Source organism: Salvelinus fontinalis, chromosome 33, assembly GCF_029448725.1.
Source record: "Salvelinus fontinalis isolate EN_2023a chromosome 33, ASM2944872v1, whole genome shotgun sequence".
Taxonomy (NCBI): domain Eukaryota; kingdom Metazoa; phylum Chordata; class Actinopteri; order Salmoniformes; family Salmonidae; genus Salvelinus; species Salvelinus fontinalis.
Window position 1 is genome coordinate 33,059,825 of NC_074697.1, and position 15,146 is coordinate 33,074,970.

Consider the following 15,146-nt stretch of genomic DNA (forward strand, 5'->3'; position numbering starts at 1 on the left):
AAGATCAGAAGTGGGATGTTCTCTTGGCAAATTGATGTATGTTGACAGTCCAACTCTCATTCTCCCACAATACACACTTCAGATTTAATGTCAGATATTTATTTCGTTTTTGTAGCACAAAAGCTTCTCCATTTAAAAACAGTCATCCTTACAAAAATGAAATGTACATACAGTGTTGCTGGAAAATACGTCATTCCACACTATCACCAACAGCATTAATTTAGAATGTCAGAAAACTACATCAGAGTCTGAGAGGTTTGAGTACCGATAAGATATGGTAGAGGGCAGCGGCAGCCATTGTTGTGTGTGTGTGTGTGTGTGTGTGTTTAACGACATGGTGAGATTGAAGGAGCGTGAGAGCACACACACCATTTCCTTTCAAGGAAACACACACTTCCTCTGTATGTACAGTAACCAACGTACAGGTGCTGGTGCCCCAGTGAACACTCACAGACAGACAGGACAGACAGACAGGCACACACATCACACACACACACTTGGCAGACACATACATAACAATCAACCACAATGCCCAATTCATGGTCCTGGGGAAGACATGATTGAACTCATAATAAGAGTCGTGAGATGAGCTGAGCTGATAATACGTGAGATGAGCTGATAGTTAAGAATATAAAGTCTAATCAATAAATGACTGTTACTATGAGGCAATACATTCAGGGTCAGAATCAACACACAGTGTACTTTACTGCAAAACGTTCCCTATAACTCACACCATGTCCATGACAGAGAATTAGAATTACAGCAACCACAAGGGATGGCAACAACAAAAAACACACTAGGTAAAATGTTAAACACATGGAAGTCCACCATGGTTGTTAATAGTTAGGATGCCCTCTTGTGGCACAAATGTGTTCCTGCGATTACTAATGATTGCTGTGGTCAAAATACATCTTAAAATCTTTAATAAAATATCGCAATACAAATTTGCTTCAGAGATTCAACAGAGATTTTCCTCTTAATAATGTCCTGCATGGTTATTGTCAATGCAAAGTGTACCGTTGGCCATTTCACCATTCTGAACCTATTCCTGAAAGAAACAGAGGGAGAGAAAGAGAAAGGTACGTAGAGCAATGATGAGGGGGTAGTAAAAAAGAAAGAGGGAAGGCATGAGAGAAGGCGCTTCCTTTCTTAGGGCTGCTGTGGAGACCTAACCAGTATGAAACATCCAGTGATAACTGAACAGAATGGAGGACAAGTGTAGTTGGACGGGTGTTGAGGGTTGTCATGGTGATCGTCTGTTTTCTGTCTCTGTGGTGGTCTTGGTGTCATCAATGATTTCCAAGGAAGAAGCAGCCTTGTTTTCATTGGGACTACGGCTGCTGTGGTTGCTGCCGGAGCGAGTCAGGAAGCCAAAGCTAGGAGACAACACAGGTCTAGGATCAGATACACTAACTCACTACCAGAAGAAACTAAAGCTATACACAGGAGAGGAGAGACCACAACACAGTTCACAGGTCAGAGATATTGTCTTGAAAGACTGAGTTGTTCCGCTTCTTAGTAGTTCCTGCACACTACTACAGTGTCTGAGGTTATATACCGCATAGTCTCTTGTGACCAACCGTGATCATTAAACGCTAAGCGTGTATGTGAAACGTGGTTCTGGTCAGGGTTTCTGAGATTACATACAGTACTACATTGAGCAGATATGAGGCAGTCCCTGGTTACACCACCAGGGGGAGTAGTCTATGTTTACATCAATGGCTTTAGAGGCATCAGCAGGTGCTGTGAAAGCTATAGGTTGAAGGTAAACAGCAGAACAGTGAACAAAGCAGAGGCAAGTTTTTTTTATGTCTGCCTAGAGGTAAACATAGACACTCAACAGTATTATCTTGCTCCCAGACAAATTAAACACCTTTTTTGCACGCATTGAGGACAATACAGTGCCACCGACACGGCCCACTCCCAAAGACTGTGGGCTCTCCTTCTCCGTGGCCGACGTGAGTAAAACATTTAAAATATGTTAACCCTCGCAAGGCCGCCGGCCCAGACGGCATCCCTAGCCGCGTCCTCAGAGTATGCTGGCTGGTGTGTTTACGGACATATTCAATCAATCCCTATCCCAGTCTGCTGTCCCCACACGCTTCAAGAGGGCCACTTTTGTTCCTGTTCCCAAGAAAGCAAAGGTAACTGAACTAAATGACTATCGCCCCATAGCACTCACTTCTGTTTTTTGCTTACCGCCTCAATAGGTCCACAGACGATGCAATCGCCATCACACTGCCCTATCCCATCTGGACAAGAGGAATACTTATGTAAGAATGATGTTCATTGACTACAGCTCAGCATTCAACACCATAGTACCCTCCAAACGCATCATTAAGCTTGAGACCCTTGGTCTCGACCCCGCCCTGTGCAACTGGGTCCTGGACTTCCTGACGGGCTGCCCCCAGGTAGTGAAGGTAGGAAACAACATCTCCACTCCACTGATCCTCAACACTGGGACCCCACAAGGGTGCGTTCTCAGCCCTCTCCTGTACTACCTGTTCACCCATGACTGCATGGCCATGCACACTTCCAACTCAATGGTTACCAACAACGACGAGACGGCCTACAGGGAGGAGGTGAGGGCCCTCGGAGTGTGGTGTCAGGAAAATAACCTCTCACTCAATGTCAACAAAACAAAGGAGATGATCGGGGACTTCAGGAAACAGCAAAGGGAGCACCCCCCCCCCATCCACATCGAACAGTGGAGAAGGTGGAAAGTTTTAAGTTCCTCTGTGTACATATCACCAACAAACTGAAATGGTCCACGCACACAGACAGTGTGGTGAAGAAGGCGCAACAGCGCCTCTTCAACCTCAGGAGGCTGAAAAAATGTGTCTTGTCACTGAAAACCCTCACTAACTTTTACAGGTGCACAATTGAGAGCATCCTGTCTGGCTGTATCACCGCCTGGTACGGCAACTGCACCGCCCACAACCGCAGGATGAGGGTAGTGAGGTCTGCACAACGCTTTACCGGGGGCAAACTACGTGCCCTCCAGGACACCTACAGCACCCGATGTCACAGGAAGGCACAAAAGATCATCAAGGACAACAACCACCCGAGCCACTATCTGTTCACCCCGCTATCATCCAGAAGGCGAGGTCAGTACAGGTGCATCAAAGCTGGGACAGAGCGATTGAAAAACAGCTTATATCTCACGGTCATCAGATTGTTAAAACAGCCACCACTAGCACAGAGAGGCGGCTGCCTACCTACAGACTTGATATCATTGGCCACTTTAATAAATGGAACACTAGTCATTTTAATAATGCCACTTTTAGAATGTTTACATATCTTGCATCGCTCATCTCATATGTATATACTGTATACTACACTATCTACTGCATCTTAGCCGCTCTGTCACTGCTCATCCATACATTTTATACTTATATATTCTCCTCCCATTCCTTTACTAGATTGTGTGTATTAGGTTTTGTTGTGGAATTTGTTAGATATTAGGTTTTGTTGTGGAATTGTTCAATATTACCTGTTAGATACTGCTGCACTGGATCTAGAAGCATAAGCATTTCGCTACACTCACAATAACATCTGCTAACCATGTGTATGTGACCAATAAAATGTGATTTGATTTGAGGAGACCAGAGGTAGTTTAACAGACAGACAATATAATCAGGATTCAGGACATAGCAACAAGTTGATGGAATGATTCACGCATGCTGGAGGGCTATGAAAGAAGCCAAACCGGTCTAACCAAACACAGACCTGCCTCAACTTTGCCTAGACAATCAGTGGCCTTCGAGTAAGGGTTATGGTAGGGCACTGCATATTTAACTGAGGCTCATTGTCATTGCAAATTAGGCTATTGCAGGAATTCTCCAACAGAACGGTCCTGTGTCAGTTTACCAAAGTAACAACACTGTAACAAGCAACTATTCATACCAAATTTCTAGAACTATCTGATTGGGTTTCTATGAATGTTATAAATATGCTTTAAACATGTTTACATTTCTATATGTAAATGTGGAAGAAAAAGTATGTTAACCCTTTAGAATTACCTGGATTTCTGCATAAATTTGTCATAAAATGTTATGATCTTCATCTAAGTCACAACAAAAGACAAACAGTCTGCTTAAACTAATTACACACAAACAATTAGAATATTTCATGTGCTTATTGAACACACCGTGTAAACATTCACAGTGCAGGTTGGGAAAAGTATGTGAACCCTTGGATTTAATAACTGGTTGACCCTCCTTAGGCAGCATTAACCTCAACCAAACATTTTCTGTAGTTGTGGATCAGACCTGCACAAAGGTCAGGAAGAATTTAGGACCATTCATCTTTATAAAACCGTTTCTGGTCCGCAATATTCTTGGGATGTCTGGTGTGAACCGCTCTCTTGAGGTCATGCCACAGCATCTCAATCGGGTTGAGGTCAGGACTGACTGGGCCACTCCAGGAAGCGTATTTTCTTCTGTTCAAACCATTCTGTTGTTCATTTACTTCTGTTTTTTGGGTTGTTGCCCTGTTGCATCACCTAACGTCTGTTGAGCTTCAATTGGCGGACAGATAGCCTTACATTCTCCTGCAAAATGTCTTGATAAAATGAATTCCCAAGTTTTCCGTCGATGATAGCAAGCTGTCCAGGGCCTGAGGTAGCAAAGCAGCCCCAAACCATGATGCTCCCTCCACCATAGTTTACAGTTGGGATGAGGTTTTGATGTTGGTGTACTGTGCCTTTGTTTCTCCACACATAGTGTTGTGTGTTCCTTCCAAACAACACAACTTTAGTTTCATCTGTCCACGGAATATTTTGCCAGTCGCACTGTGGAACATCCAGCTGCTCTTGTGCAAACTTCAGATGTGCAGCAATGGTTTTTTTGGACAGCAGTGGCTTCTTCCATGGTGTCCTCCCATGAACACCATTCTTGTTTAGTGTTTTACGTATTGTAGTCTCGTCAACAGAGATGTTAGCATCTTCCAGAGATTTCTGTAAGTCATTGAGCATTCTGTGCTGTGCTTTTGCAGTCATCTTTGCAGGACAGCCACTCCTAGGGAGAGTAGCAACAGTGCTGAAATGTATCCATTTATAGACAATTTGTCTTACCGTGGAATGACTTTTATTGATACTTGTGTAACCCTTTCCAGCTATATGCAAGGCAACAATTCTTAATCTTAGTTCTTCTGAGATCTCTTTTGTTCGAGGCATGGTTCACATCAGGCAATGCTTGTGAATAGCAAACTCAGATTTTGTGAGTGCTTTTCATAGGGTAGGGCAGCTCTAACCAACATCTCTAATCTCATCTCATTGATTGGACTCCAGGTTAGTTGATTCCTGACTCCAATTAGCTTTTGGAGAAGTCATTAGCCTAGGGGTTCACATACTTTTCCCAACCTACACTGTGAATGTTTAAATTATGTATTCAATATAGACAAGAAAAATACAATAATTTGTGTTATTAGTTTAAGAACACTGTGTTTGTCTGTTGTTGTGACTTAGATGAAGATCAGATCAAATTCGATGTCAAATTCATGCAGAAACCCAGGTAATTCCAAAAGGTTCATATACTTTTTCTTGCCACTGTCTATTAATAGATGTGTTGTTTAAATGAGTAAAAACAGGTCAGTAGTACTTACAGGTTCCTGATGCGAGACTCTTGTGGTTTGCTGTCAGTGCTATCTGTCTCAGTTTCTGTCTTTGCTCTCCTCTCAAACAGGGGGCCTTTCTCGTCATCACTGTTCAAGGATCTCACATCCACAAAGTTAGCACTGTGTGTGTGTGCGTGTGTGTGTGTGTGTGTGTACGCACATGTGTATGTGTGTGTGAGTCAGTGTCACCTGCTGCATTCGTCCTCTGGCATGCCCAGCATCTTGGCCTTGATGACAGTTTTCTGTTTCTTTATGGCAGAACGTACTGCCTCCAGCAAGAATCCTGGACACCGCTCATCATTCAGGATCTCCCTGTGAGGATGACACAAATGACACACACGTCAGTACATACACACACAGGTATAAAACTAAACAAACACAAACAAACACATACACACACACACACACACACACTCATAACCCCCCACCCCCTGACACACACACAAACAAACACACACCCTATAGTACCTACCTCTGGTAGAAGGAGAGTTCCTCCTGCACCAGGAACAGGTTGGCTTTGAGCTCGTTCCTCTCTGTCAGCATCTCTCTGACCTCCTGTTTGGTGAAACAGGGTCTGTTGGGGTCCTTAAGGTCTATCACCAGCTTGCCTGTCAGGTCCACTTCTGTCCTACATGGACTGGCCTGTTGGGGTGGAGGAAACACAGCTGGACTATCACAATTGTGTTAATGTAATGACAGTTGTGTTTAAGGGAAACAAAATGTTGTTGTTCACCTGGTATAATACATTTTGTGAACTTCACAGTCTATGAAATTGTCTAAAAGCAATAGCAAAAGCTAAATACGCATCAAAATGATGAGATTTGACTATGTGTGTGTTACGGCTTTCATATTCCTCCTCCCCGGACGAGGAGAGGCGAGAAGGATCGGACCAATACGCGGAGTGGTTAGTGTCCATAATTTATTAGCATTGAACTGAACACTATATGAAGCAAGATAACAAATAGAAAATCAAACCGACAAACAGTCCCGTGTGGCACAACGACTACACAGAAGACACACACCCACAAAGCACACGTGAAACCCAGGCTGCCTAAGTATGATTCTCAATCAGGGACAACGATTGACAGCTGTCTCTGATTGAGAATCATACCCGGCCGAACACAAACATCCCAACATAGCAAATCAAACATAGACAAACCCACCCAACTCACGCCCTGACCAACTAAATAAATACAAGAAAAGGAAAACAGGTCAGGAACGTGACAGTGTGACTATTACAAAGTAAAAAGACACATTTCTTGTAGTGAGATTTCTTAGTCACATTATACTGTATGTGGACAATACATACATGTACATCTTGTGCCAAAGGTGTATCTGTTTTCCTCTCACAACCATGAGTTAACTCCTCTGTCAGAGAGAGAAGTCACAGATATGACCTTAGTTTCTCTTATCTTAGTCACAACAAATATCTCAAAATGGCTACAGTTTATTTTACAGGGAGAAGAATTTAAATGAAACAAAGGCCAAGTGTAAGACTTGGCAGAGAGAGGACAGTGACAAATGTTTAAAGATTACAGTTCAGCTCCAAAATAAACTGAGGGAGAGGGCAGGACACTAAAAGTTATCCAGAGAAATGACAACAAGGTGTAACAAACAAGTCAGTAAAGTGAGTCAGAATACACCACTCTGGATGACTAATGTGTATGTAGTATTACTGGGTACTTTGGATCCTGGATATGATTGACAGAAACAGCATTTCAGCTGTGTGTACAGTATATCAGACAATAAAAAGACGTTTACTGTTCTATTTATGTTGATAACCAGTTTATAATAACAACAAGGCACCTTAAGAGTTTGAGGTATATGGCCAACGTACCACATCGGGTATTTTTGCTTAAATATAATATGAAGGTCCAAGGCCAATTCAAAAATGGAAATGAATGCTTACCTTTTCAACAAGGGACAAAAAGACACACTTCTTACCGTGCCAGCAGCAGCGTTGGCCTTTTCCAGCTGGGTGGTGAGGCGTTCTATCTCTTTCTGTTTCTCTCTGAGGTCTGCCTCCATGTCAGCCTTCCTCTCCACAGCATTCTTCACCTGGGCCGTGATGATGCTCTGCTTGTGTCTCAGCTCCCCATTCATCTTCATGAAGCGCTCCAACTGCTCCTGCATCTGTACACACACACACGTATGAAACAACACTAACATTACTTACGTACACACTCAGGACGATGATATGCTAGATATCATAGTGGGCCTTGGTGGGGGTGCAGGGACTCATTGGGAGTAAGGGGGACCATATTACACAAACACAGGGGGACAATCCTGATTACTCCCATTAACACAAAAACATGTTCAAGCATAATTTTGAGCAAACTTCATTTAGGAGGCCCATATCTTTAGGTCAGATGAAAAGCCTAGAAACATCAACAAACTTGAGCTGGAGTTTAAAACCATTACTGTGTGACATAGGGAGCTGCTGTGAATAGGGAGGTGGAGTCATTGCCCAGACTTGTCTCCAAGGTGTAGGTGATGCTCAGCACAAAACAATAACCATAACTATTACGCCTGTACTGTTTTAATTTCAAGTTTTATTAGTCGCATGTACGGAATGGTATACCCCGTCACATGGTATACCCCGTCACATGGTATACCATGTCAAATGAAATGCTTACTTGCCGATTCATTCTCAACAATAAGAAATAACATAAGATAAGACTATGCACATAAAGTAAATGGCTCAGTAGAATAGAATACATTTTTTAGCTTAAGTATAATACAATTTATAGTCCAATATTTGCATGTGTTTTGGGGAAGGGGGATTGGGGGGCAAGCGTTTAAATTATGCAGTACTTAGCAATCATAATAGGAGTCTGGTAGTAGCAGTTGTGATGTGTGTGTAACAAGAATGTACACTGAGTGTACAAAACATGAATAACACCTGCTCTTTCCATGACATAGACTGACCAGGTGAATCCAGGTGAAAGCTTTGATCCCTTATTGATGTAACTTAAATCCACTTCAATCAGTGTAGATGAAGGGGAGGAGACAGGTTAGCAAAATACTTTCAAGCCATTTTGACAATTGAGACATGGATTGTGTATGTGTGCCATTCAGAGGGTGAATGGAAAAGACAAAAGATTGAAGTGCCTTTGAACAGGGTATGGATGGTAGTAGGTGCCAGGCGCACCAGTTTGAGTGTGTCAAGAACTGCAACGCTGCTGGGTTTTTCATGCAGAACCGTTTCCCGTGTGTATCAAGAATGGTCAACCACCCAATGGACATCCAGCCAACTTGACACAACTGTGGGAAGCATTGGAGTCAGCATGGGCCAGTAACCCTGTGGAGCGGTTTTGACCTTGTAGAGTCCATGCTTGACGAATTGAGGCTGTTCTGAGGGCAAAAGGGGGTGCAACTCAATATCAGAAAGGTGTTCCTAATGTTTTGTACACTCAGTGTTTATATATATGTGTGTGTGTGTGTGTGTGTGTGTGTGTGTGTGTGTGTGTGTGTGTGTGTGTGTGTGTGTGTGTGTGTGTGTGTGTGTGTAAGCTGAAGCGTGTCTGGGTCACTGCTGAGAGACAGACTTCCTATCGGCTGTTTATGACACCTCCCCACTCATGACTGGCTATTGGCTGACCTTCAGAGTATTGATACAATCACTGTGCCCAGGCATGCGTGTGTAAACGGAAGCGTGTATGGCTACACTTGCATTCAGATTTACTGTACATGTAGTCTTTTTGTCCTTACCGCCTCCACCTCTTTAGACATGCTGGCTATCTGCTGTACTTTGGCCCTCAGCTCATCTCTCTGCTTGTCAACCACTTCCTTCAGTTTAAGCATCACCTCCCGCTCCTGCCGTTGGACTGAAAAACAGGACCACAACAATGCAATATCATCACTGTGGGTGTTCAATGGTCAACAGACAAAGCAGAGAGAACATCATTAGGGCACACATTTTTTAAAATATAAATCAAGTCAACGGAGTCTGGGAAGTCCCTCCTTGTTTCAGTCTGTTTTCTTCCGTTTGGTGCCTAATGAACATGACCCAGTAGCTCATCAACCATCAACAGTCGGCCGAGACTACGTCCCTAGCCAAATCTGCTCAGTGGAGTGTATCTGAAGGTCTGAGGTTAAACAGTAAAGACACTTAAGGATTATCCTTCAGCACACGGTCATCTTTAAGCTGTCTGGTTTATACCTGTTGATTCAGACAGACTACTCTGGACATCTAATAACTGATACATAACTTATGGTGGAGCTATGGCATGCATATCGGAGACACTAACATTCCTAGGCTAAACTGGTGCAATAAAACTTAACAGCAAGCAGCTAACATGGGCCTCCTTGTTAGAAAACTGTTTTCAGTGTGTAGTATGACCAGGGTTTTCAAACTGGGGTCCGTGGAGGTACTGCAGTGTAATTTAATTTTTTATTTAAAAAAAATGAAAAATATTTTGGGGGAATTGTTTTATGTGATAAATTCTTATTTTATAAATATCACTACAACAGAATATCATCGTGGATACCATTTCTATGTCTCAGCATCCAGTATGAAGGAATTTAAAGATGCTAACTAGCGTTAGCGCAATGACTAGAAGTCTACAGCAACAGTTAGCATGCTAGCTGTTCCTGTTCATTCAACTCTGGGGAAGTAGATAAATGGCTTGCCAAAATCTCGAACTATCCATTTAATATGGTGGAAATTACAGTCATTGGAGCAAATTAAAGAGTTTTTCTGTATAGAAAATTCTTAAGTGGGCCATCTAAGTGTTGATTTTTTTGATGGAAAAGTGTCAGCTTCAAAAAAACGACCAAAACCAAATAGCATGCTGAAAATATATTGAAGTATAATTATTTGTAAAAATAACATATGCTAACATATGATGGGGGTCCCTGGGTCGCCAGTTTGCCTGGGCGGGGGTCCCTGGGTCGCCAGTTTGCCTGGGCGTGGGTCCCTGGGTCGCCAGTTTGCCTGGGCGTGGGTCCCTGGGTCGCCAGTTTGCCTGGGCGTGGGTCCCTAGGTCGCCAGTTTGCCTGGGCGTGGGTCCCTGGGTCGCCAGTTTGCCTGGGCGTGGGTCCCTGGGTCGCCAGTTTGCCTGGGCGTGGGTCCCTGGGTCGCCAGTTTGCCTGGGCGGTGGTCCCTGGGTCGCCAGTTTGCCTGGGCGTGGGTCCCTGGGTCGCCAGTTTGCCTGGGCGTGGGTCCCTGGGTCGCCAGTTTGCCTGGGCGGGGGTCCCTGGGTCGCCAGTTTGCCTGGGCGTGGGTTCCTGGGTCGCCAGTTTGCCTGGGCGTGGGTCCCTGGGTCGCCAGTTTGCCTGGGCGGGGGTCCCTGGGTCGCCAGTTTGCCTGGGCGTGGGTCCCTGGGTCGTCAGTTTGCCTGGGCGTGGGTCACTGGGTCGCCAGTTTGCCTGGGCGTGGGTCCCTGGGTCGTCAGTTTGCCTGGGCGGGGGTCCCTGGGTCGCCAGTTTGCCTGGGCGTGGGTCGCCAGTTTGCCTGGGCGTGGGTCCCTGGGTCGCCAGTTTGCCTGGGCGGGGGTCCCTGGGTCGCCAGTTTGCCTGGGCGTGGGTCCCTGGGTCGCCAGTTTGCCTGGGCGGGGGTCCCTGGGTCGCCAGTTTGCCTGGGCGTGGGTCCCTGGGTCGTCAGTTTGCCTGGGCGTGGGTCCCTGGGTCGCCAGTTTGCCTGGGCGGGGGTCCCTGGGTCGCCAGTTTGCCTGGGCGGGGGTCCCTGGGCAAGAAAAGTTTGTAAACCCCTGTAGTATGGTATCATATAATCTAATTTAGTTAAATGTAATTATGAGCACAATTAGATTATTCTTCTAGTCCTGAGAAAATGAAGAAAGTTAAATATACATTTTAGTGGTTGGAGTAGATCCAATTATTGTGATGTTTCTTGACACAAATATGGTCTTCTCCTTCAGGGAAAAAATGTATCTGATTTAGGCCCCCCACGGCTGAACAGACACTTCCTTGAAAACTAGTGAAAAAATACCACAAGACTTGCATACATTGCATTAACAGTTTACATTACGTTGAAGTAAAGAGGTACAGTATACAAGCCACAATGGACATTATCAGTAGACAGACTTAACTAAACTTTCAACTGCCCTTGAAAATTGCTCATATGCAATGAGTAAATCAAGGATAAGAGCATCTAATTTGTTGAATGATATTAGGGTTGGTGCTCTTAGAAGCTTCTATTGCACAGTGTGAGTATAGAGTACTAGGCAGAGACCAGATGAATAATGAATATCTTACAAATACGTCAGAATGCTTAATAAGTTAGTGTAATAATACAAATTATATGCGTCTATCGTATAATATTAGTTTATATGTATCTATTCTGCTTTGTTCTTATTTCAGTCTTTACATAACAAATGTCACATTTACAGTCACACATTCACTTCCCAAATAAACAAACACCGGAATTCCTCAGTCAGCAATGTTTTCCCCTATGACTACCACCAGAAGTAAATACCCTGAGTCAGCAACACAGTAACTCCATTCTCCCTAAACAGATGTTTAAACTAACCTTCCTGAGCATGGTTGACCCTAAAGCAGATGTTTAAACTAACCTTCCTGAGCATGGTTGACCCTAAGGCAGATGTTTAAACTAACCTTCCTGAGCATGGTTGACCCTAAGCAGATGTTTAAACTAACCTTCCTGAGCATGGTTGACCCTAAGCAGATGTTTAAACTAACCTTCCTGAGCATGGTTGACCCTTAAGCAGATGTTTAAACTAATCTTCCTGAGCATGGTTGACCCTAAGCAGATGTTTAAACTAACCTTCCTGAGCATGGTTGACCCTTAAGCAGATGTTTAAACTAACCTTCCTGAGCATGGTTGACCCTAAAGCAGATGTTTAAACTAACCTTCCTGAGCATGGTTGACCCTAAAGCAGATGTTTAAACTAACCTTCCTGAGAATGGTTGCCCCTCAGCCGGCTGTGTCCCTATGGCTGTTCTATAACAACCAACCTCTAAAGGTATCGTTGCCCTTAAGGCAGCTGTTTAAACCAATCATGTGAGTGCACGTGTGTTCATGTGTTTTAAACCAACCTTCCTGGGCATGGTTGCCCCTCAGGCAGCTCTGTAACTCTTGATTCTCCGTCTGTAGATGTAACACCTGGGCCTGCAGCTCCTCGCACCTGCTCCTCTGCTTCTCTGCCTCCTCCTGCTGCTGCACCTCCTGTTGGGGGACGAGGAGAAGCTGTCACTGACTCTGGGTTAGGAGGAGACACACAGTATACCCACCATAGAAATAGAATGACAATCTAGTCATTCTATTTCTATGGTACCATAACCATTGACTTCTAGTGAACTCATTGCCCACAGCCAATTAGTCTACAGGTACTTAGTGGTGGGGAAGAATAGCTTCCTAACTAAATCAAAGATATTGATAGCTACTGAGTGCTAGCTGAAGAATGTTCCAAGTGAAAGAGAAAAACAAGCGTGCCTATGACGCCTGTGTTTTTAACTTCAATTTCAGTGTTATGGTGACTACCAATATAACAACAAGATACCAACAAGACCAATAACACACAGTGTAGTCAGGTGTGAGAGAGAAGCAATATGTTGGGATGAGCAGGGCTCATGGTGTGTGAAAGAATGTGTGTGGTGCATAGAGATGTGGTGTAGTGAAAGCTGTAGGAGATAAATGGGCCAAGCGAAAGTACAAACATACTATATCTTCTTAAATCAAATCTATGATCGTTGAGATCATAGACAAGATAAGTGATTTCCCAAATTCTACTGCGATATAGCCTGGGCTATTTTATATTATAATATCAGTTTCTCCAGAGATAAATCAGATCAAGCCCGAACATTGCGATGTACTAGAGAGTTATAGTTGCAAACAGGCCAATTCTACATAGTTTACTGGAGAAAACGTGGTAATTAACTACAACGACCATCATCCGTTGCATCGGAATCGCTTGATTGTTTTATTCAGCGTTGTTACATCATTCAACCCAGGTAATGCATGGTGCATTTAATTTATTTAAAACAAATCGAAACCCGTGATAAATGTTTTAAAATCGAACCGACGTCAAAAAGCACTAATCGCTCAGCACTACTAAATAGGCTAATATACCTTTCACATACAGTGGCAAATATGGCGACCTGTCAAGAAAAACACACGAGGGACATCATAACGACACTGGCACGAGCGTCCATTCTGAACACACATTTCCATGATGTTACATAACAAAAACGACATATAGGCTACATTTCGCTTAGGCTACTAATAACACTAAAATGTAGCCTTCTCTATGTGGGGGAATAGTTGCCAGTGGTAGGTATACACTCTACACAATGTGTCACACAGATAACAAATATATTTTGAGCTGCCACTTGCCCCTGAATGGGCATGATGAATAACGTGGCATGCTGATGTGCAGCGAGTAGCAATACTTGTTAAATCGTAGCCTAGCCGTAAAAACAATTCAATTGCTACAATGTAGAAAAAAAACAACAAATCACATATCTTCAGTGTTGTTACAATCCGATAACTGACACGATACGTCACTGGAGGGTTTATCGGACCCCATGTTACTAACGTTACCACGTTGTTATTACCATCGACTGTATTTCATTCTTTCTGCTTTCGTCGTATTTTTTCACAGATCTCGTCTTCTTCTGTTTCTGTACATGTAGCGTTTCAAATGCTTTGAGTAATTCTTCTTCTTTTGACTTGTGTGCATTGTTCCGCGAGGCGAAGCTCTCCAAAAGCTCTAGAACTTTGACTATTTTAGGCAGCAGTACTGTGGCGCTCTCTTTACCGTAGCTGTCAATAAGTTTTTCCAATTCCGAGCCAATCAATTTAGCCATTTCGTATACATCCTCCACAGTTAATGCTGAACATGTCCTTTCAAAACACCACCCTGTCTTCTTGACGTCTTGCTTTTGATCGTTAATATCGCAATCATTCTCCATGTTTGCACCAGTGTGCATGCACGTTAATATCGAAACTCAGAAATAAAATTAAAATGTCGTTCTCAGCGTGACAAAACAGTTCCCCAGCGAGAGTCGAAACACAACTAAAGCGAAAGTGTTCTCACAATAAACAGGTGTCTTATCTATATCGCGATATGCTGCTGCATCTAAAATGTATGCATTATTCGTCACCCTATGCTCGAAGTTGACTCTTTCTTTCGTTGCATGCTTGATCATCCAGACAATTATAAACTCGTTCTAATTTGTACCTCATTTGAGCATACGTCACACATTTTGCTTGCCCCTAGTCTAGAGCATTAACTTGAGGCCCGATTCAAATTAAAGAACAGAGTTCCTCGTCGAGTAGTCTTGAAAAGACAGCGCAGTGTACTCTCGACTGGACGCCCACATTTCAGCCCTCTCTCTTTGCTCGGCTTGTTTACCATTCAAGAACCCTCCTACTTTCCTGACCAGCTTAATAGGAGTGAGTTTATCTTAGACCCACATAGCATAGCGTACTGTAAAACTGGTATGATAGGTCGAACGTACAGTAAAACAGTCCAAGCATACAAATTGGATTTCATCTGAAGGCATGGGAAACGATCGACGATGCTGCACTGTTGTTTAACAGTCGGCAT

At 43.6% G+C, this 15,146-nt stretch overlaps 1 protein-coding gene across 2 annotated transcripts; it reads right to left on the bottom strand.

Moving 5' to 3' along the window:
* Positions 1-83: 83 nt before the first annotated feature.
* Positions 84-14,941, bottom strand: LOC129832078 (rab-interacting lysosomal protein-like). Of its 2 annotated transcripts, none has more exons than XM_055895827.1 (8): positions 14,778-14,941; positions 12,634-12,763; positions 9,328-9,443; positions 7,561-7,749; positions 6,089-6,258; positions 5,806-5,928; positions 5,605-5,703; positions 84-1,376 (listed from the first exon to the last, which is right to left on the bottom strand). In XM_055895827.1, the coding sequence occupies exons 1-8, from the start codon at positions 14,799-14,801 to the stop codon at positions 1,244-1,246; spliced, it is 984 nt and encodes a 327-aa protein (XP_055751802.1). In that variant the 5' UTR covers positions 14,802-14,941; the 3' UTR covers positions 84-1,243. The 2 variants fall into 2 exon arrangements, with proteins under 2 accessions (XP_055751802.1, XP_055751801.1); XM_055895826.1 differs by having other exon boundaries at positions 14,152-14,941.
* Positions 14,942-15,146: the final 205 nt, after the last annotated feature.

What these genes read in the sequence shown, in the direction of transcription:
- LOC129832078 (XM_055895826.1), bottom strand. Translation starts at nt 14,526, where the DNA reads ATGCACACTGGTGCAAACATGGAGAATGATTGCGATATTAACGATCAA. An exon ending in TGTCTAAAGAGGTGGAGGCG is followed by an intron (nt 7,750 to 9,327) that starts GTAAGGACAAAA and finishes GTGTGTGTACAG; the next exon opens with ATGCAGGAGCAGTTGGAGCG. An exon ending in CCAGAGGACGAATGCAGCAG is followed by an intron (nt 5,704 to 5,805) that starts GTGACACTGACT and finishes ATCCTTGAACAG; the next exon opens with TGATGACGAGAAAGGCCCCC.